The sequence below is a fragment of the Corvus brachyrhynchos genome, unplaced genomic scaffold, assembly GCF_000691975.1.
Source record: "Corvus brachyrhynchos isolate BGI_N302 unplaced genomic scaffold, ASM69197v1 scaffold32, whole genome shotgun sequence".
NCBI classification, from domain to species: Eukaryota; Metazoa; Chordata; class Aves; order Passeriformes; family Corvidae; genus Corvus; species Corvus brachyrhynchos.
Window position 1 is genome coordinate 9,825,695 of NW_008237919.1, and position 22,532 is coordinate 9,848,226.

Here is a 22,532-nt window from a genome sequence, read left to right on the forward strand (position 1 = left end):
TCCAGCTGAAATGAGGAGAGTGCTTGTCTGCTACAGCACTCAGTACTGGAGGCACTATAGAAGGAGGTTCATAGAAGGAATATAGCTCCAAAAGGAAGACAGTACAGGCTTTGGGGTTTTTTTGGAATTAAAATTAATTCAGTCACCTCTGTAGTTTCAGTTTAAGTGTGCAGCTGAGTTCTGGCTGTACTTTACAAACTTTATTTTCCAGACATGCATAACAATACTAAAAGGAAAATATTTCAACAAACAATTTGAGGGTTACTCGAAAGACCCCATGAAAATTTTTTCGATTTCATATGTACTTCATCTGTGACTGCTGTTCATTTCAGTGCCAGATGTTGATTATTACAAGGTTGCATTTTCTGTGGTTTTTTTACTTTCTCTGTGAACATACTGCATTAGGATTCCAATTTTATTAAATCACTTCCATTGTAAGGCCAGCCAGCTCTATAGCTATCCTGATTTACTCATCCTATATGAAATCTTTAGCTATTTTAGTGAGTTGCACAGATAACTCATGGGTATACCAATTTCAAGATATTTTGCAATATATACATTTGTTTTACCAATTGTGCTTTTGGAGGGAAAACAAAAACAACTATTCAAAGTTGAATGCTTTGGACTGAGGTTATTAGGTCAACAGTAAATTTTAAAAACTATTTGAGAGATTTCTTGATGGCATTTTAAAATTATAGCTTAAGGTTACACTGCTTCATGCAGTTCTGTTTGGCTCCTTTGATGCTGAAGATCTACAGCTGACTTATGTGTAAGATATATTTTTAAAAACATTAGCCATGATTTAAAGTAACAAGAGACACTGTTCACATGAGGGGAGAAACCTGTCCTTTGGGAGGAAGTGAGTTAGGTTCAGTAGTTTTGTTGAACCTGAACCAAGAAAGAAACCATTAGTAACTCAATCTTTGTAAGCAGACAGGAGGAAGATCCCAGCTCCTGCCTACCTGTAGATTTTAGCAGCAGCTTGTACATTCAAGATGCTGAATATTACAGAGGAAGGCTCTAAAAGAACCAGCTTGTATTTATCAGTATTTTAGATCACAGTGAAAGCACAAAGGAAGCAGTGAGGGCAAGAGCAGTATTGTGATACAGTTATTAATTGCTAAGGAGAGTAGGCCCCATGCTTTTATTGCTCAAGAGACATCAGGGGCACTCTTGTTCTGAAAAATTCAGATGTCAAATGAAATTGTAGATGCTAAGTTTCAGATGTCCCTTAACAATCATTTTAAACAAATATAACCTCCTCCCACTAACAAAGAAATAAATCTGGATTGCATATGCTGTTTTATGGTAGGTTGTTTGGATGCTCAGAGTGCTATAAAGGAAGAAAACAAATACCACCTTTATTCATGGCTTTCACGTTTTTTTATTTCCCAAGTGAGAAACTTAAAGGAAAAAACAGGTGACGATTGTCTCATAAAAGCTGCTATTATTTAGTTGTTTTGAAAAATTCCCTTCCCACACTATTCTGTTAGTATGGTATTTGCCTACTGCAATAGCCCAACTTTTCTGTTAAAGACAGGTAGTGTTAGAGAGAAGCTCTCTCTTTACTTTTTCTTCCAAAATTAAGCTTCATTTTGTCTTTGTGTTGTTCCCTTCAACCCCTGCCTAGCTACCACTCTGATGCTCTTTTGGCATAGTCTGCTGAAAAATAGTACCGTGTTTTCCTTCTTGTATCTGCATGGTGCTGGAAAGGAATGGCCTTTTTTTTTTTTCCATTGGAATACATATCTAATGTCAATCTGTTTGCTGGTGAACAAGAATGCTTCAGTGCCTGATTCTGTTTCTAGCTACATTTGGGTAAATTACATGAACCTCCACAGAAAGAAGTGCTACCTGATGGTGAAATAATTTTAAGTAAGAATATGATATTATGAAAAATAATGCAGGATGTTCTGTGCTAGCCAAAAAAGCGCCCTGTATCTGTACTGGCATCCTACTTAATAGCAACATGTCACTTTGTAGTTCTACATTAAACTTTTATGTGAGAAGCTACAGCTGTGGATGCCTGTGTCTTTCAGATTCTGTTTCAATAAACCTTTGAGTAAGAAAAAAGTGAAGGCCCTTCAGCTTTACATCAGTTTCAAAGCACAAGCTTTATTACCTTTTTTTTAATCCTAATACGCTTTATGTTTTTACACAGACATGGCTTCTCAGTGAAGATAAATGATGAGACTCTACCTTAAAAAGCCTTTGGGTTTTCATTAATCCACATTAGGTTAAAAGGGAATCAGAATTCTAAAAATACAGCACATCAGAGAAACAAGGTATTTTTCAGGTCAAGGTCCTCCTTTCCATCTGGTGCCATTTGGTAGTTCTAACATCTTCCATCTCCCCCTACTTCTCCATCTGTAAATAACTCACTGAAGTAAATGCTTGGAATAATTACAGCAAAGAATGATAAAATGCAGGTTGAATTTAATCTCCTTGGGATCTAAAATCAAAAACAACTACAGACATCACAGGTACTGAAAAACTGGAGGTCTCCAGTCGGCAGGTGTATGAAACAGGAATAATGTCACAGCATTACATGCTTTGGGATTGCAGTTGTGCTGTTCAAAAAAATGTCAAAAGCCATGTTACTTCAGAATAGGGGAAAAAATAGCCTAGCAGGGCTGATTTTCAAAAGCAACCTGCCATTTCACTTCTGCAAATAATTACAGACGCACTTTCTAATGGTTAGATGTCTAAGTGCTTGCTTTCATCTACTAGGAAGTTTGAGATCTAACTACAATAAAATGTGTGCAAACTTGCAAAACTGGAGGGAGGTTTGAGATGCTTCTGAAATTGATCAATCAATCAGCAGCTGGACTGTTTTCCAAAAGCTTATGGGAACAAAATGTCTTTCTTTTTTTTGCATGAGGTCAGCATTGCCCCAAGAAAGAATCCTGGAGTAACCCACAAGATAAGGGGTTTTAGAGCTTCCTAGGTTAATGTGAAAGAAATAATCTATTTCTGCTGGGGTTTCATATCTGTATCAGGAAGGCAAAATGGGCTCTAGACTATGGGCACACTGTTTGCTGTTGCTGCCTTCCTCTGGCATTATAACTACTCTGGCATCTCAGTTTGACTGTTCAGTTTGTCAGCTCTCTGGGACTGCTGTGTGCTTGCAGCTCAGTTGTCCTGGTACCCCCCTTGTACCAGCTGCCCGTATAGGTGCCTGCCGTGGGTAGCTTATTAGTAAGATAGACTCAATCAGGTACCTGGAATAGGAGGTCTGAAAGTAGAAAGAAGATGCTTCTTTGGAATTATTTGAAGCCCTCTGCCCAGAGTGGCAAAAGCAGCATCCAGCATTGGTTACCAAACTCAGCATTTCTTTTCCTCCCTGTCCTTCTGTGTTGCTGCCCAGTGCCAGGAAAGAAAGCATTCTTTAATGAAGAGGCATAAACCACTGTCTCCTCTTTGCCAGAATAGGAACCATTATGGAAAACAAAAGATTCCGTTTTGGCGAGGGTGTGTGGAGTGAATTTTAGAAATGCTGCACAGCTTTTACAAAATATTTGGGGGATGTCCTAGAAGGAGAAAGAACAGGACATGACTCAGTATGTGTGACACCCAGCAGTGTAAGATCCTCTCTGTTACTCATGCAGGATGGAGCAGAAAAGATCTGTTAGTAATATTCAGTTTACACACATTTTTCACTTAAATACTTGACAGAAGAAAGTTTCATTGCTTTATTTAGTGTATTTTAGATCCAAGAAATGATAATTACTGTTTATTTGAAGAACTGTTCATCTCTGTGGCTTGCTTATTAACTTAGCAGAAACTGGCCCTTAGGACATAGTGGTCTGACTCCCATGCAAAGGGTTGGAGTGAACACAAACACAATGACCTCCTATTTTAAAGCCTGTTTATATTGCCAGTGTGGTGCAAAGTGGCTGTGAATCTAAGAATGAACCCATTTTAGATGTCTCTAACGCAATAAAAATTGCCGGTCATTACTGTGTCGTACTGCCCCTCAAACTAAACTTTACATTCAAGGATAAATGTATTCACAAAACTCTAGCTGCTGTTCACACACACAAAAATGTGAATGTCATTTGAAGTTGTTCATTCATCTGGGAAACTCCTCCCACCCTCATCTTGTCTCTTGCAATTACCCTTTGCCCCTTTCCTCCAGAAGCTGTTTCTTCCTAGCTGGTATGTTTTACCTCCTTTGAAAGACAACAACCTGGCTCCTGCTGCCCATCAGATGTGGGCTAGACTTGTCAGAAGGCCATCACCCAAGGAGGGTTGAGTCTCAGAACCAAAGGGTCTCCACCAGTGCTCAGCCTCTGCAGTGCTAAGGGTTACTGTTTCTCTCAGCTTAGCAGAAGCACAAGAGATCCAAAATGGTCATCTTCACTCCTATCCCTACAGGAACATGCCTTTAACAAGTAGCCAGATAGCCTTCAAAGGTGGGCTGAAGATTTAATGCACAGCTAAGACCAGCCTAAAATGTAGAGGTAGCCAACCATTTTGCAGCTTTACAGCAGGAAGGAGGCAGGAGTGCAGGAGGGCAGGAGTGGAGGGGCTGCAGCCAGGGACACAGGTGAAGTGGCCTGGGGCCTGCAAAGTGGAGGCCACTGCTGGGTCATTTACCACTTACACAGCCAGAGAGTTTATGGCTGGCTTTCCACACCACTGGGAGTTGCCTGATATGCAGGCAAGCAGACTACTCCTGCTACAACTTTTTCCTGGCAGCTTTTGAAGTACCCAAATTAGTGTGAGAAGGCTTAGCAAATTATCAGATGGGTTTTCCACACTAGCTCAGGAGAGGAAATAAGACCGCAAAAGAGGATTGATTTTCTGGTGAGTCTGGCTCATCAACTCAATGAGCAATTCACTCATCTTCCTCTCAAGGTCAACAGAGTGACGGTGTGTCTCACTGTGCCCTTCAGGACCTTTTCTGTTCCAAGGTTTTCTCAGTTTTCAGTTAACCCTCACAGAGTTAGTGGTTTGTCTTGGGAGTGCTGGTGCCTGGCCTGCCATGTTACTCACAATGAGATGGCTTGGCAGGGAGTTAAAAGTACACACTGTGGAGGTCTGTTTCCTACTCCTTCTCTTGGGGACCATATGTGACAGTGGTGGAACCTTTGGAACACATGTAGCATGAACTGACAGTCTAATCTGAAGCCACTCCAGTTGGGTACAAAGACTACTTTAGGAGAAGCTTGCCTGTTTATATAGCTTTCAGATTACTTCATTTTTCAAAAGTGCGTGGAGTGCATCCAAAGCAAATAATTTTTCTCTGGTGAATGGGAAGACCAAAAGGAGAAGTCCAGAGAAAGAGGGATGGATGGTCTTTCTTAATGTCAAAGCTGACATAAACACATCTCCTTCAAACTCTTCTCACAAGATAATTTTCTCAGCAAGACACAGATTGCTTCAATCTCTGTGTTGCAGTCTTTGAAGCTTCCCCCTTATTGCTATAATGAAGGAGGCATGGTTTTCTTTGAGAATTTCTGCAGCCCTGAAGTTTGCCTTCTCTAAAGGCTTTCACATGATCACATAGTTGGTTGTTCCAAAGAGCTCTCTCTTTGAAACTCCTCTGCCATCACACAAGGGCAAACTGGTATGTCTGCTTTGCAAAATTATTAAAAAAACAAAAAAAGGCTTCATTAAAAATATTCTGACTAGCTCTATGTAAGACCTCAATTTTCATTAGACAGAGGCTCAGCTAAGAAGATGACAAATGGTGTTGGAAAGGAGCCACCAATTAGAAGACATAAATTTTTCTGTCAACACGATAACCCTTTTTACAAAACTTGTCATATGCTTACTCCTTTTCTGTTTGTGAAGGTAGTTGTTTGACAGCAACATTTTGCATGAGGGGAAGAATTTATAAATTGTTTTTTTTACAGTTATCATTGCTGCATTGTTTTGAGTTCCTGCCTTGTGGGATGTTTTCCCTGTTCAGGGTTCTTGCTCCTCAGTCTGCCTGCTGTCTGTAACTCTTTCATTTGTAATAATTGGAGAGAGGGGGATGACTCTTCTTATTTCTGCAATGAGTTCTGGCGTGGAAACACTTGTGGTAGTAGTAGGCACCTTGGGAGCTTAGGACTTGTGGCTTGCAATGCCTTCAGGTAGCTTAGAAGTGCTACTGTATGTGTGTTCCGAAAAGGAGGAGAAACACATTTCTGAGCATTTCTTTGTTTAAAAGAGTATGTTGGTTATGCTTATATCCTAATAAATGTTCTTCCATATTTAATAATCTAAGATACAACTGAAGATGTATGGATCTTTTTCCAGTTTACACATTTTCTCTACCCGCATTCAGAAATGTTGATAGCTTCCGCATCTCTTTTTACTGTACAGAAAATTTTACTCACTTTTCTTATGGAAAGCTGTATGCATTCTTTATTCATCTGCATGCAGTGATTCACAGCTGCTGCTGTGTTTCTTAATAGCTTATTGCAAGTCATTTTATGAAATCATCAGTAGCAAAAGCTTAACAGATATTAGGAGAAGAAACTAGGAAATTTTCTGTTCTTGGGCATATGTGTAATACAGGGAGAGAGCAAGAGCTGCCCGCACGTGTTATATTTGGCAAGAGACTGAATGAGAAGGACAGATAGCTGGTGAGATTTCAGATGGGCACTGGTAGATGCTGACATGACCTTAAAGCCTGTCAGGTGCTTATGTGGGAACCCTGCTTCAGGAAATGGAGCATTATGACGGCTTTTGTGGAGTGGCTGAAAAGTTACTGAGTATTGGATATCTTCTGGGTCACCAAATAGACCTGCCTTGTTGTTTACCTGTGTTGTGGAGAGGGGGAGAGTTAGCATGGAATAGTTAAAGGGTGGAAGGTCATTATTTTGGTAAGTGGCCATTACTGGTAGGTCAGGTACACAGCTCATCATCATCTGGTGTCAGGTCATGCAGCTCAGTGCTCAGCTATCAGCTGCATTGAACATGTGCATTAGTGAGTGCAGTTGTTTTATCCTGCATGCAGACCACATGCAGATCATCCACTAGTGTCTAATATAGGCATAGTTATGATTCCACCTGTCCATGTCTGATCTGAAGCACTCGTTACTGTTTTGACATGAGACACAATAATAATCATCTCACTGCCTCTAATGTGTATCTGCACACATCCTTTTGGGGCTTGCCTTGCTGAAGGCAAAGGTTAAGGCATGTTTTGGGGCTCCAAACTGCAATTTCTGAACTCTTTTTTTTAAGTACCTTTATATTGCAAAAGCAGAAGCGTTTGTGTTCCATAAAGCCTTGCTGTTTGTCTTCAGGGTAGAACCTGTGGGTTTTTTTAACTGGTAGTTAAAGCTGAATTGGCTTACCTGGGACCTTTGTCCCTGAGCTAAACTGCTATTGCTACTTGTGGTGGAGTGCAGGAATCCCTGTGGAGATGGAAGTTGGGCAGCTAGTGGCAACATTACTTCTTTTCTGTAAACAACTTTGTATTTGAGGGGGAAGTACCAAAGTACCTAAGTGATTTGGAATAAAAAATCTCCATTTCGTTATTTCCATGCTCTGGAGTGAGAGAAACATTTTTCAAAGTGTGATTCTGTCCTGCTTTCTGCAATGCTATCTGCCACAAAGACACCCTCTTTTTTTACCTATCTTGTTCCTCTTTTCCAGGTTGGCCTTCCTTTTATGATGTGATCAGTCCCGATGCAATTACTTTCAACGATGATTTCTCCTATGGGATGCATCGGATTGAAATATCCTGCAGTCAGGTTAGTTTGCAGCACACACAGACCATTCCAATGGCAAAGGCTGCAAAAACCATTACAGCGTGCTGTGCTTTCCTTGAGATTTGCAAACCTTTCAGTTCTATTAAATAGTAATCATTGTGAGAGAGCACAATGGGTTGTAGGTATAAAAGCTGGGTGGAACAAGCTGAAGGCACAAAGGGATCGTTGGAATGCACATTGTTGTCTCATGTGAGATTTAACAGAGCAGATGTAAATGGTTGGACTCGGTGCTGAGTTTACAAAAATAGTCTTCCTGGAGAGGGTCTCTTCAAAGGAGCTCCTGAGCCTGAGCCTGTCCGACTGACTCCACACGTGAGCAGTTGAGAGAAGTCGAAAGCAGTGGAGCGACTGTCGGTGTGCTGATTCCATCACTCTACATTACTGTGCATCCATGCTAACTCATTCCCAACGCTCATTCCCAGCGCAGTCCTAATGGCTGCCTCAAACAATCCCATCTGCTGTAATAATGAAGTCAGTAGACATTCAAAACATGCCCAAAATTTCCGTTATCTGTCTTGTTCTACTTTCTCTCATGCTTTGTGCTCCCCTCCTTTCCGTGAAGGGAATGGCACAGTCATTACCTAGCAAAGGGAGAAGCTGCTGCATTGGTATTCAGCAGCTGTACCCAGCAGCTTGCAGTCTTCTAGCTCCACATGCTCAAACTCCTCCTGAGAGAAGCAGCAGGTTCATTTGGGCAGTGATAATATGGTGTTCTTCCAGACGGTGTTGTTGGGGGGGGTAACTTTTATCCCTGACAATATGCATCCTTAGTAGTCAGTCAGTCCTCATATATAAGGCTCAGAATGAGTTAAGAAACTTCTCAAGAGTGTCCATTAACTTCAGTCAGCGTAGAGCATTTGGCCCAATATGTTAATGGCCAAATTAGCATGTCTGCTAGTTTGTCATGTGTACTACGTAATTCTGAAGTTTTAACATTGATGATATGCTTTAGAAGATCCATGGGAATCTCCATGTGGGAATATTCACTTCCCTAAATTTGCTAGCAAGGTATAAATGAGACTGCAGATTGGGAAGTTCGTGCTTCACCAGTGGTTACTGGCGTAATCAAAAATGCAGTTTAGTCTCTTCAGCTCTGCTTAGTAGGCCTGAATAGTGCTCAAATCTGCTTACTTCCAACCTGCTGAGCCTGTATCTGCTGACACACTTTAGGAGATGGCCAGAGCTCCTGAGAAGCCCAAGGAGGCCTGTGGTCAGGCCAAGGAATCTGGGAATGTCGTTTACCTGTTGCCAAACAAAATAGTGTTAGCAGACCTGAGACCAGCAATATTAGCAGCAGTCACATGCAGATGCCATATAATCAAAGCAAAACTAAAATCTGAAGGAAAAAATATGATCAAGGTTGCTGTGTAATCCAATAGCAACTTCCTACCAGCTATTCCAGCTTCCTGGGGCAGTAACCTCACAGATGATCAAGTCACACAGGAAAACAGCTTGAGGAGTGGTGAGCATCTTTGCAGCCAGTGCTCAGCACAGCTAATACTGCTGCATTGTGTAGCTGCCCTAGGAGCGTGAATCATACATGCAGCTGCAAAAGAATGCAGTTTTACTGCAACCTGCAAAGCAGTGGTATTGATATGACAGACCTTGATAGAACTGAAGGGAAATACCAACTCCCACACCCAAAACCTTATTAATCCTTTGCAGATGAAAAAGTAGTTGATTTTTCTTTAAAAGTCCTTCCCACTTGTCTGAGAGAATAAAAAAATATTTTTAAATGTTCTTCATTATAGAAAGCAAACACATGGGAAAAACCACTGTAATATTAATCAAATTCATCCATGGGATTATCCTAGAAATAACTTCCACAGTTTTTTGGAAACGCATCACCCTAGATGTATTTAAAAGGTCAGTGATTAGTGACAGGTAGAAGTTAATACAAATGCAGTTAAGGAATACTATAAAACTGGCTGCATCTCTTTTTTTCCTCTGTCCTGTTAAAGAGTCCCTTTCCCTGTGGTCTCTCTAGCTACTATCTGTACCTGTAGAAATGAATAAAATTCCGTAGTTACAGGAGTAGTGTTTGCACACCAATAACTTGGACTCTTGACTACAGCAACTGACTGCAAGCTGCTTTCCATGCCTCCCAGCAGCATATTAGAACCAGGAGGCTTGGGAGATCCAAGCATACTGACAGTTAGCAGTGACCACCCGTTTCCTGCTCCTGAGCACATACTTGGAATGCTTTAACCATTTCACTGTCCCAGTGTATTCTGCACAATATATTTATGTGCAAGGCCGCAACAGATAATTGTTTCTTTTTCAGAGTGTCTTCAGGCATGTATATATGTCTTAGAAAAATGGTCAGCACCTATTATGTGTGGGGAGGACAGTAAAGTCAATTCATCCTTTGTAATCTCAGACGAGTGTCAGGTTTCTTATACTGTGATACAAAGGACTGAATTGCATTTCTGTTTAGGGCAGGTGAGTTATAGAGTCCTCTATACAGAGAATCGCCACATAAATTTTTGGTGAGGGGTAATCTCAAAAGGTAACAAATTTTCCAGTAATTCAATCCTGCTGTGATTCTGACATCACAAAAAGGTGTAATGAGACTACCTTGGACTCTCACACAGCTTCTCAGGTTTTGTGAGGAAAGCCTTTTTGATAGATTGTCTTTGTAGTCTGTATATGAATATATTACTTCTACAGACCATCTCTCTCTGCAGTTTCTCTTGTTCTGTTTCTGTCCAGTAGAGAGGGAATGATTTATCTTTTGTTAAATGTTAGTCTGGAAAAGATCTGTTTAACACTTCCAGCCAGGAGGTTTTGAAGCACTCTTAGTTGAGATGAGATGATTTAATTAGGATGCTGAGCATTTAGAAAAGTACTCTCTCTGGGACACTTACTTTTAAACTTTTTTTCCCCCCAAAGGTATGGTTATAGCCAGGTGAAATGCTTCATTTTTAGATACCCCACTTTCAGAAACAGCTCAGGTTTTCTGTGCATACTAACCTAAAAAAGACCTTCACTATAAAGGAAAATGATAAAAAGAATAACCAGTGGATAATGGAGGAAAGGGTGGCAAGACAGCAGTCTTTCAGGAAGAAGACTCGAAGCTTAGTTTTCTCTAGGTCCCATTCAACTTCCTTTTCCTTCTGCTTATTTCCCATATTTTATCTTACTTCCTTACAAAGCTGAGCAGCTGCTGCTTAACCCAGTCATGGATGCCATTTTCCATTTCCTGTGGGAGCTCATCCTGCTGATACCATGGTCTAGAAGCCCTCAGTTGTTATTGGGATCCTTGGTGGACTGCCATGGCTGTCTCAGTGACACTTCTTCAGGAGCAGGGAGTCTGCCATGGGATGCGTCTGCATGGGTGCAACTAACAGGTGGGAACACTGAAGTTTCTACCTGCCCTGCTCCTGGAGGCAGTGAAGATTATTGTTTCACCTGTCATTAAATGAGAAGTCTGTCCCACCTAGCTGGTGTGAGAGCCTCCCCCAGCCTTTCAGTCTGTTGAGGGAGTTTAACCTGGAGGCAAGACTTTGCCTGCTTCTACAGACACCTTTCCTGCTGCTTTGGTGAATTAAAGGCCATAACAGCAGGAGAACATTAGCAACACATTAACCACAGGGTAGAGATTTGCCATCACTAATTCATTCAGAGTTTGGAATAATCGCTGTTGCCTCTAAGTATTTGAAATACTATGAATTAATTAAATGTTAAGAATAATTTGCAGTCTTTAATTTTTGCTGTCTGACTGTGAGCCCACGAGCAGGTCTGTGATCTCAATTACATCATTCCAGCTCTCACTGAGATCAGCTATTGACTTGAAAGGCCGAGACTCTTTGGTAAAGCAGCATGACTTCCCTGTTCAAGATAAATATTTCTCCAGTGCAAGGTTTTATTTTTTTATTTCTCATGGCAGGCTGTAAAAAGTAACCTGTGGAATTTAAGTGACTAATTACAAGAAGTTCTTATTATCCAGATTAATTGTCATCTGTAATGGGCAATGATAGTAATCCTAATTTTTGAATAAGGATCAGCAGGGTTAGCTTCTTCAAAATATTGTACTTGTAAAGCAGTCCTTGTAAAGCAAAGGACTGTTACATTTCCTACGTACAGGATGAGTAGTGTTCATCCTGAGTAGCACTGCAAGTATTTGGGTATGATTCATACAGAGCAAAAGTGGCAGCAGACCATTTGTACTTTCATATTTCTTACAAAAAGCAAAATTCAGCATCATTTAGAATTACTCCCAGACAAAGATTATTAATTAAGAAATATTTTACATATCTACACTACAGGTCTTTTTCAGTCACCTGTCCCTATTGCATATATACTATAGAAATTATGAGTTGAGTAGGCTGAGCTCCATCCCCTCTAGGGGCAAGAAGTGCACCCAGAAGGACCTTGATGCTCAGAAGAGTGCCAGGCTATAGAAAGGGAAAGGAAAAAAAAGTGTGAGAGCACACTCCAAAGAATATCTTCAATGTTTTAGGTCCTTGCCAGGATCACCAAAAGGTTTAATGTTTTTTTACCAAGGGGTATAGCAGATGGCTGAAGGCTGAGCAGAGCCCAGAGCTGAGGCTGTCCCTTTCTTACACAGATATCCTTACAGCAGTACGTGAAACATGGGCAGTGCTGCCGTCACCACCCTGTTTTTAACTGAGCTCCTGCCGTGAGATCATTACAGAAACAGGCAGCTCCTCAGAGACGGTGGTCCATCCAAGCATACGCAGTGGCATGACAAGAAACACCCAGGAAATTTGGGCTTGGAGTCTTAGGCAGCTGTGGTATCTCAGAAGATCATCTTTCTGGATCACTCCTGCAAATAAATGTAGATTGTAAATCCCACTTGAAAGGGCCATGTAGGCACCAGTGCGCTTCCTTGGGAGCAGCTGCTAGTCATTGCTTAACACCACAGTGATGCCATCAAGCTGCACAGAGACACATTGATACTCTATTGTGTTTTGTTTCAGTGTGGTGCTCACCTGGGGCATATTTTTGATGATGGACCTCGCCCAACTGGCAAACGGTACTGCACAAACTCTGCTTCATTATCTTTCAAGCCAGCGGACAAGAGCAACGCTGGAGAAGGCAGCAGTAATGCCAGTCCTGCCCAAACAGGCAAAGCTGAGCTGTAGGATGAAGCAAAGTCTGCAGAAAACTGCATCAATCCCGCACAGCTTACAAGGAATGTTTTCAAGTTGCCTGCTCTCTTATATCCTAAGAATGTTCAAATGTATGAAAGCATTTTGCACCATCCTTCTTCTTCCTCACCTCTTCAGAACTGAGGCCTTGCCTGCCAGTGCATTTACTGTATAATTGGATTGAGAAATGTATTGACTGAGTCCACAGGTTTTCTTTTTTCTTATTTTCTTTGAGATTGCTTTGGGGAATCTTTAAATTGAGAGGCTTTAACATCATTAGTTATTAGTTTCTTCTTAATGCTGTGTTACTTTAGGTTTAAGCACTATTCCTATTTGTGTGGGAAATGGGACTTCTGTTTATCTCCAGTCTATAGGAAAGTTCTGGGCATAAGAAAATCCTGAATTCCTAGCACATCTCTGCTTTGTTCTGACTTGTGAGGCATGCAGCCTTTGGTCATATGTATTCAACCATCTCCCAGCATCAGCCGCACCTTGCAAAAACTTGTAGTTATGGCTGTTCCTTCCCAACTGAAAGAGATGGATGAGATGTTAAAACCATCCTTTGGCTAATTTACTGCCAAAATTTCAAGGGTGTGGTTGAGAGGATGTAAACGTTGTCTCAGCATCTGTGTTTCCCCTTTCTTTGGTATTTAAATCAAGGTTTTAACTAGTACGGCTCACTTTTGCAGGCTACTAATGAGGCTTTGTCTGTTTTTGAGGCCTGTTCAACAAGTGCAACGCAAATCTGAATTAAAGTTGAAATCTACAGGGGGTGATTATATGGGCAAGTGCAGAGATAAACTTGCAAAGTGAAGTAGATGAAGGATGACATTAGGCTCTTTATCTTGTCGGTTGCTTCAAGGATTCAGAAACATGCCAGCTTCTGCTAGAAGGAGTTTAGGAATAAATGCAGTAAAAAGAGGGAGACCCTCCTGACGTATCCAGTTTTAAAGATTAGCTGGTCTGGATGCATACGGCATACAAGATCCAGCCTTTAATTTGTGCAATTGCGGTGTAGGACATGAGTGACAGCGTTGGTGTAAGAAATGAATTTGAAAAACGCCTGTCACAGCCCCAGAAGTTTTCATGTAGCAAAATTCACTGTCCCATAAGATGTTTTTCACAGCTGCTTTTAGATTTTGTTGGCTAACACTTAGAATTGTGCATAATACTGTTCTTTAAGCTATCCTATACAGCATTTGCTAACACCACTTTGCCTTTAAACACTGAGAGACTTAATGAATACGGTATTTACTTTTACTAGCAAACTTTGTGACTAACATGTTTGGATCCAATTTTGTTTTTGGTAGGAACAAAGCAACTGTTTTTTATGGAAGCAGGAGTGAGGTTTTTATGTCAGTGATAATAAACATATTGTAGCAGTTTGAATCTAAAGTTCAAACACCCTTCAGTTAAAATATAGCTACTGTGAAAGCATAGGGAATGGTCAGAATTGCCTTTTTTTTAGCAACAGTAGAAAGACATGAAAAAAACATACTGCACCCTATCATTTAATAGATGCAAATAAGGATGATAAGTATTTACAGCTAAAACGCTTGGGCTGTAGTGAGCACCTACTCATATGAGTATTCCCCCAGTTGCCATGCAAGGAATTGCTCTTTAGCTGCAGGAAAGGTTGTGCAGATTGACCTTTGGTGTTTCAAGGCAATCGAGTTTCTCCTTGTGTTGTTAGGTTTTAGCAATTTCTTCTGGAAGGACTACTTTTATCCCTTGCTCTTATTTAAAGAATAGTAGGTTTTCTCTACCACATGTTCTGACACAAACATTAAAAAGACAGCATCTATAAAAATGTGGTACATAAATGTGGTTTAACTCCAGATTGCTGTTTGATTTAAGTATTATCAAATTTCAGTATATTCCTGCCTTATGCTAAAGAAATATATTACTTAAGCTTCAGAACACAGTAATGTATGCTGTCCTACAGGAGATTGATTTTTGCAGGATATGGAATGCAATGAAATGAGTCAATATGGTGAGGTGTATGTGATCTCTGGGAGTTAGATCATTTCATATAGGAAATGCATTGTTCTCGTGCACAAGCTATACCACAGCGCAGTGCAAGGTAAGATAGATTTCCTTTTATTGCTCTTAGAAGATGCTAGTAAGGGCTAGTATTGAACCCTCCAAATTTGATTCAGTCTGGTGATGATTGTGACAGAGGAAACTTGGGAGCTGAGCACAATGTATAGAATAATGGAATATATCTGTATGTTTAAATTTTGCACTGTCTAGATGCTTATAAAAACTGAATGCAAACTCTGTAGAAATAGCAAACTATATTTTCTAATATCTCTATTTTACTCAGATGTTTAAATAAGATATCTCAAAAATCATGTAAGTCACACGTTATTTATATATACTATATATATATAAAATTGCACTTGTTTTTTATATATATATACGTACACACACATATATTATTTGAGTATAATTTTAGCCTTCTGTACCTTTTTAATAATGAAAACCTTTCCACAAGAGGGTTCAATACTTTTAAAAAATCAAATATACATTTTTCAAATCAAATTTGTTTTCATATACTTGCTGTACACAAATATAAAATAAATTTCTTTATAAATAACTCTGTTCTGCTTTGTTATTTATCTGGTTTTATGTCAGGTTTTTGCATCCTTCACTGCAGCATGTCTTAGGGAACTGCTTTTACTTTGCTTTCCCCTAACTTACTGTGAGTATTACACATACACTGCCTTATGTCCAGTAGGTTTCTGGCAGGGCCACAGCGCTGCAGGGTACCAGGTGTCCTTGCACCTACCAGCTTTCAAAAGACTATTACAAACACCCAGGCCCCAACAGGGCAAGGAAATGTTTAGAGAAAGGCTCAACTTTACCTTAGCAGAAGTTTTAGCCTCTTCCGAAAGATTCGGTGTGGGATGTGGTGGGTTGCAGGCAGTCAAGCATGTCATAGGAGCCCTGCAGTGCCCAGGCTCTGTCTGCAGCGGAGGAGTGTAGCTGGCAAGTAGGTTTCTGCCAGTTTGATCTCCAAGGATGAAGGTCTGGAATACTGCACAGGTAGCAGGTTAATGCCATGTGGTAAATCAACCCTGCAGGGGGTTTTAAAAGATAGGTGCAGGGGAGGGGTAGAAGTTGCAGGCTGTTTTTAAACCAGCTTCCATGTTCGTGTTTGTGGGAACCAGAGAGTTACATCAAAATTAAATCCCTTGCTAATTGTTCTCCAACATTGCCAAGTGTCCAGATGACACACTGCACACTTATTTTGCAAGTTTAGTATGATCCCTGTTAGTCCAAAAATTAATCCCTTGGGGCTCTCCCATCCACTGTACTTCCCTCTCAAAACTGTAATAGTTAGATATTTCTGAAATGAGATACTAACTTGTAGCCACTAAAGAAAGATGCAGAGCTGGATGCCCCATGGTGGCTTTGCCCTGTACTCCCAGCAAAACTTGGCCAGTCTGTCAGCACCCAGAGGCGGTGTGCTGATCTAAGGCAGATCTTCAGAGGCATTCAGTCCTTTTGCTGGTGCTACCCTGGCAGCAGACACAGGGGATGGCTCTGTGCTCCAATCTAGATCAAGGCAGGCTGTGTCTTGCAGTGCATGGCATGCAGTTTTTCTTAACACACATGTGTGCCCCACCACTTCAAAACCAGAGAAATTTCTAGTAAGAGACACTCTCCCAGCTGCTCCTGGTGTTCCCCAGGGTGCCCCGGCCACAGGATGGGAGAAGCAGTGGTGGCAGGATCAGCCACACTATCTAAGGCCAACTAACCATCTGCTTTGAGATTCTCTTACTGTAGTAGCTTTATGGCTTCCATATTTAAAAGGCACTTGAATCGTAAGCCTTTTTCACAAGCTCTGTCAGGAATCATACACTAAAACAAAACCCCAGTGTGTATATATGAAGTACTTAAAACTGAGGCCTTACCACAGTGACTACAGCATGTAAATAAGACAGCATCATAAGTCAGGGTTTCTGTTGGGGTGGCAGCAAAGAATGCATTGTCACAAGCATGATGCCAAGTGTGGATGCAAATGTTGGTACTCAGTTGTACTGAATGGTCTTAGTCTTAATTCAGTTAAGCTTGTTTTGCAGTCCATTTACCCAACTGATTTTGTGTTAGACCTTCTCTAATAGAATTTGTGATATGTATTCATTTTCTCTTATTGTTCATTCTGTTACAAAATGTCACTGTATGGCCATCAGTCCTCTTGTCTTCATCCGTGGTCTGGGAGGGAATGTGAAATACGTGACACAGGCTGCTTTTCTGGTCCTAACTCAGCATTTCAAAATCATTCCCTCTCTCTTCCTATCCCTGAAGGAATTTAAGGATGAAAACAAAACAGATGTTTGCGTTTTCTGCATTGCAATCAGTGTGCTCTATACCCACTTGTTTACAGAATGAATGGCAGGGTATTCAATGGCACCAGAAGCAAATTCGTCAGCTTCCAAGTTCGGTAAAGTAAAAAAAAAATGTTGCTTAGCACACTGGAAAACTGAACTAATACTCCTTGGTTTATTGACTATTTAAATGAGGCCACCTACAGGTCCCACAATAAACCTGCAAAAATGTCTAATTCTGCATAAGTGAAGACCTACATTCCAGTCTGGCTTGCTCCCACTTTATTGTAAAGGGAAGTCATACACCACAAGGCTGGGCTAGGCTTTTCAGAGCAAAGCCATGGCAGCACCCAACTATCTTCTTCTTACAGTCACTTAAAAAAAAAAGAAGGTGAGATAATACTTGCAAACATGCCCCAGTGAAGTCACTGGAGTAGCCAGACTCCAAGCAGTGTAGGCAGGTGACACCCTGAAACCACTCTACACAGGGCTACCAGTGTAGTATTAAGTGTACTAAGCAAAAAGGTCTCAGTTATGTCCACATGTTTTTGGGATCAGGACCCACTTGAGCAGCCAAATAAGGCGGGAGAAGTACACTCAGAAGCCTTCCCCGAAGACATCCTAGGACTTGTAGCCAGCCTTCTCAGACATTTTTCTTAGCCAATATAGCCATCAGAAAAGAGAAATGGTTCCAGACGAGAAAAGACAACAAGCTTCCATTTGCAAATTCCAGTCTTACTCTTGTTAGACAGCTTGCAAACAGTTGACATTTCACTCTGCAGATGTCTTAGCCAGTGCACTCTCAGTTGTTGCTCTTTGTAGTTTTCCAGACAATGACACATTATTATTTTCTTTTCACTGTGGAATAAAAACTATCTAAACTGTGGCTTCATCTTGTCTTAGACCTTGTACTTTTCACTTCTTGTATGCCCAGGTGAAAGGAGTATCTGTTCCCCAACATACAAGCAATTGCCTGTTGGCAATATAAGAACCGTGACAAGTTGTGTGTGCCCACCTGCTGGGAAAAGTAGCAGTTCTTTAGAAAAGCAAATAAAATACATCTTTGTCGGCCTCTTAAAGAGGACAAGTTGATTTCGTGTGTGGGATAGTTAATGTTCATGTTTTTCCAGGCTGCCCTAGAGCCCTTGTTCTTATATTTCTAGTATTGTCTCGTCCAGTTTACAACTCTATTATTGTATGTTTCATAGAAACACGAACATCTGGAGAACATCCTCAGGTATAACTGCTGGGCAGTGCAGAAAATATCTGGTGTGATCTGAAACAGCTTTTTCTTCCCATGAAAGTACACCCCTGGGACTGGGAAATTTCAAAGGTCTGTAATGGTGTAGAGATCCTTTCACCTCCAGAACTCCACTTCACATTTGCCCTAGGTCTGTAACAGCCAGCATCCCTGGTGATTTCTTAGCTGTTCACTGGGTTTTTTTGTGAAATTAGTTGGTGCTGGGACCAGTTCACAGAAATCACTGTGGTGATGATGCTGCAGCTGGTGAGAAGATTGAATTCCTTGCTGTAAGAACAGTTGGTTTCCATCTAGAGATCAGTCAGGAGATGGAAGGGTACCTGGATGGTGGGAAAGAGGAACTTGCATTTTGCTCCATGGTGTTTGCACCTCTGCTTCGCCTGAAACTGCATGGATTTCCATCATGGCACTGTTAAGATCACATTTAACTCAGGATAATTAAAATAACACAGACTTGTGAAACCCTGTAGAAATAGGTCCTAAATCTTAACCTCATTCTGGTATCTGTCTAACATCACTGACTTTAGTGAAACAAAGCTCCTATGAATCTGAAGTGATAAAAAGGACTGCTGGGAAAGGTTTCTCAACATACTTGAGATAAAATATTTTCAAGAATCCTTAAAATCTTTGACAGGAACAGGATGCCTTTGGAAAATCCTAGTCCTCAAAATAACTAGTGCAGAGAATATAAGTCCTAAAACCCATGGACCAAATTCTCAAGAGAGGTCTGTACCACCAAAGCCCAGCACTGCTAACTCCTTAGTGAACCAGTGCCCCAGCTGCCTCTGTGCATGCACCCCCACTGCTCTGTTTGCATGCCTTCCTTTACATGCTGCAGAAGGTAGTTGCAATCACAGTATTTTCATACACTTTTGCTGCTTGAGCCCTGTCGTACTGGATTTTGAGAAAGGTGATCATTTTATCTTGTTCCTAGTTTGAACATTTTCTAGGGGAAAAAATTCAGACAGCTTTTTTTTCCCCCGCAAAGCTGAGAAAAGTGTAAACAGTATCTGGAATTTGTTGTTTTTGTGTTGTCAACTTCAGCTTTGCAGGCTACCACCAGTCCCAGCAGTCACCAATGACCATGAATTCAGTATTCTCTGTTGATAAATTACAATTTTATCTTTGTTTGGCTAGGGCTTTTAGTAGCCTGCCAACTCAAAACCATTGCCTAATATATCATTAGAGGGCAAATACGTTCCTGTGTATGTCTGTGGTGTATAAGCGGCTCCTACCACAGCCTGGACATTCCAGCATCCTGCTGAGGAAGGAAAGCAGTGCCTCAAATAATTTAGGCTGCAGATTTTTCTTTTCAAATGAAACATGTTTTTGTTTTTCAAGGTCAGACACTTGGGGCTGTTCAGGTCACAAGACGCCAGAGACTGTTTACTTTGGAAAACAAGGACATTGGTGGTGGGAGGTGCTTTTAGCAACACCCAAATCTGGTGTTTTAAACCAAACAGCACCCTGGGCAAAGGGCAGCTTTGCTCATCCTTACTGACACCATGACATTGAGCGAGAGCATCCAAGATCTGACAGATGGACATGCAACAGGGATAATATTTGGTTTTCTCACTTATGAACTCACGTACCTCAAAGCATGTGGAAGATCCTCAGATGAGAGGAATAAATATTTTGTGTTGACTGCAGTCAGTGTTTACAGTGGAAGGTGATTTCTTGAAAGGCTGAGACAGTGCCCAGTAGTGGGTTTTATCTAAAAGCATTTTGGTCATAGTGGAGCAGAATTTTTCCTACACCCAGACGCCAAGTGAGATGGTAGGTTTTCCTGCTTTCCTTTGGGTATTTGATTTCATCTTTCAGATGATTCTACAATTGAGGCTATGGAGATTTCTCAAAGTCAGATTTTCTTCTCAGTCATCAGTGGAAAAAGAGAAGAAATTATTCTTTGAGAAGTTGATATTGGGTGGCAAGAAAGAAATGGTGTGATAGGTTCCTACTAGTAGTACAAATGGAGGCACGTTTAGATACAGTTTTGCTTCCCTTCTGAGTGGCATTGCAGGGCTGAAGCTGACTGAGCGGGATGCACAGCTTTGCTCCTCCTTGCTGACTGGCCAAGCCTGCTCTGTCTAAGAGTACAGGAATTGTCATATCTGTGGACAGCTCAGCTGAAAAGGCACGGTCTCCTAGACCCTATCGAATCCGCTCAGGAGAAAGCATCTGTCTCCAGCCATTTCCATCCCTCTGGGTGGCCATGCATGAGTTCATATATACTGTTTAAAAATGTCAGTCTTTCTGTATGTGAATTTTTTTTCATCCGAGCTTTTATACCACAAACCAAAATTGCCATAGATAACTACTTTACCTCTGTGAAGACATTTGTTTCCTGTTGATATTTAATTAGTAGATGCATTCCATGGGTCAAGTTAGAGGGCAAAAATAAAAGTCAGTTTTAGAGGATTCAGGCTATTCCTAACCAGCATGGTATTTAGAAATGTTAAACTGCAATAAAAATCCACATCTGTGTGGACTCACCTAGAGTTTCACAACAGCTGTGAGAATAGGGCGCAGGGCTTCCTATTTCAAATGTCTTCAAAACATCCCTTCAAAAAATCTCTATTAGGTGTTAGGAGTAGAAGCTGGGGCATCCAGTTTCACAGTTTTAACCATTTAAGTGAGATGAATAAAATAGGGTTGGTTTCAGAAATGCACTGTAAATGGATTACTGTTTTAGCCCTGAAAATAAACATTTCTTCCAGCAGTATAAAAGTGAGGGGAGTGTTCACCAGTGTAGGAAACACACATCTCTTTTCTCCAGTGACTAAAGCAGACTAATGAGAGCTATCAAACTTGCTAGAAGGAAAGCCTTTCATTGCCTCACACTGGTAAAATCTAAATGTTTTCTGTATTTTTACTTCCGATTAACACCAGCGTCAAAGAGAGACAAATAGCAGGCAGTATCGGCGTCCCACAATAGTCCATGTGCTCTTCATGGCAGTGAGTAAATATGGAGAGGCAAGGGCTGCAACCCCAGGAGACAACTACATGAACCACCCAAGACATACCCAGTTACCTTGAGCCTAATCTACCTTGAGCCAAGTTAACTACATTTAAAGCCACTGCTGCTCCAGACAAAAGCAGAAGTATGAACTCTGCTGCTTTCTGTAAGGAAGGAAAAATGGGAAAAATGGCAGAGCTGAGCTAGTGGTCTAGGGGGCCAGAGCCATGAGGACAGGTAGAGAAATTGCTTGTACAGGCAGATCCCAATGAGTCACTGACTTCTGCTTTCCAAATGCTTCCTGGGCAATGCATAATTTCAATGTGTTTGTCATTATATAGAGAAAAATCCGAACTCCATTCCACTTGATCAGGCAGCTTGTCCTTATCAAGATCTGTGGGCTGGGCAGTCAACTGTTGGAGGCCTGTAAAAGAGTAAGCCTGGGATTGTTCACAGGTTGGTACTTAGAGATGACTTCGGATCACCTTGGGCAACCACTATTTTTAAAAGACAGACGTTACCTAAGAATATTTATATTTTGAGAGAAACCAGATAACCTGGGGCAAAATGCTCAGCTTCAGCTCACAAAGAGTTTTCATGCCTGAGATTGTATTACAGTTTCAAAAATTCACAGCAAAGGCTCCAGGTTTGTTTGAAGACATGCATGAAGAATTATATGGTGAAATGTTTCATTCTGGCTGTGAAAAAAGTTAATTCAAAACAACTAAAACATCAGCCATAAAGATGTACAACATTTTTCAGGAAGCCCTGTCCACCTTGAACTAATGTTTTCTTAAAAAACAGCCTGCCTGTAATAATCACTGTTACTGAAAAGACATCCCAAGGTTGCTGTATGGAAATATGTTAAATACACTCTGAAATCCAATCTAATATAATTTCAACATTAGAGCTCATTCATAATCCTGTATTAAAAGCCTATGCAATTTTCATGAAATATGTCTGTCTCTGTAATCATGAATGCTGAATATTGTCATGACTTTCCAGGAATTTTCAGCTTCAATGCAGAGGAAAGAAAACTCTTCCAACTGGACTTCTACACCACTGAGAAGAAATAACAATAACAGCTCTAAACGTAAAATAAACATTTCTGGAAAAGTACTATCTTTTCAAAGAGGCTATAGTCTGAATTTCAAG

At 40.8% G+C, this 22,532-nt stretch overlaps 1 protein-coding gene across 1 annotated transcript in view; it reads left to right on the forward strand.

Annotated features, from left to right (window-relative positions):
• MSRB3 (methionine sulfoxide reductase B3) overlaps nt 1-15,248 on the forward strand; it is a 66,468-nt gene extending 51,220 nt beyond the window's left edge. The window contains exons 6-7 of the mRNA XM_008632794.2: nt 7,597-7,694; nt 12,656-15,248. Coding sequence (XP_008631016.1) covers nt 7,597-7,694; nt 12,656-12,820 — 263 coding nt within the window. The 3' untranslated portion in view covers nt 12,821-15,248. The remainder of the gene's footprint in view (nt 1-7,596; nt 7,695-12,655) is intronic.
• The last annotated feature ends 7,284 nt before the right edge of the window (nt 15,249-22,532 follow it).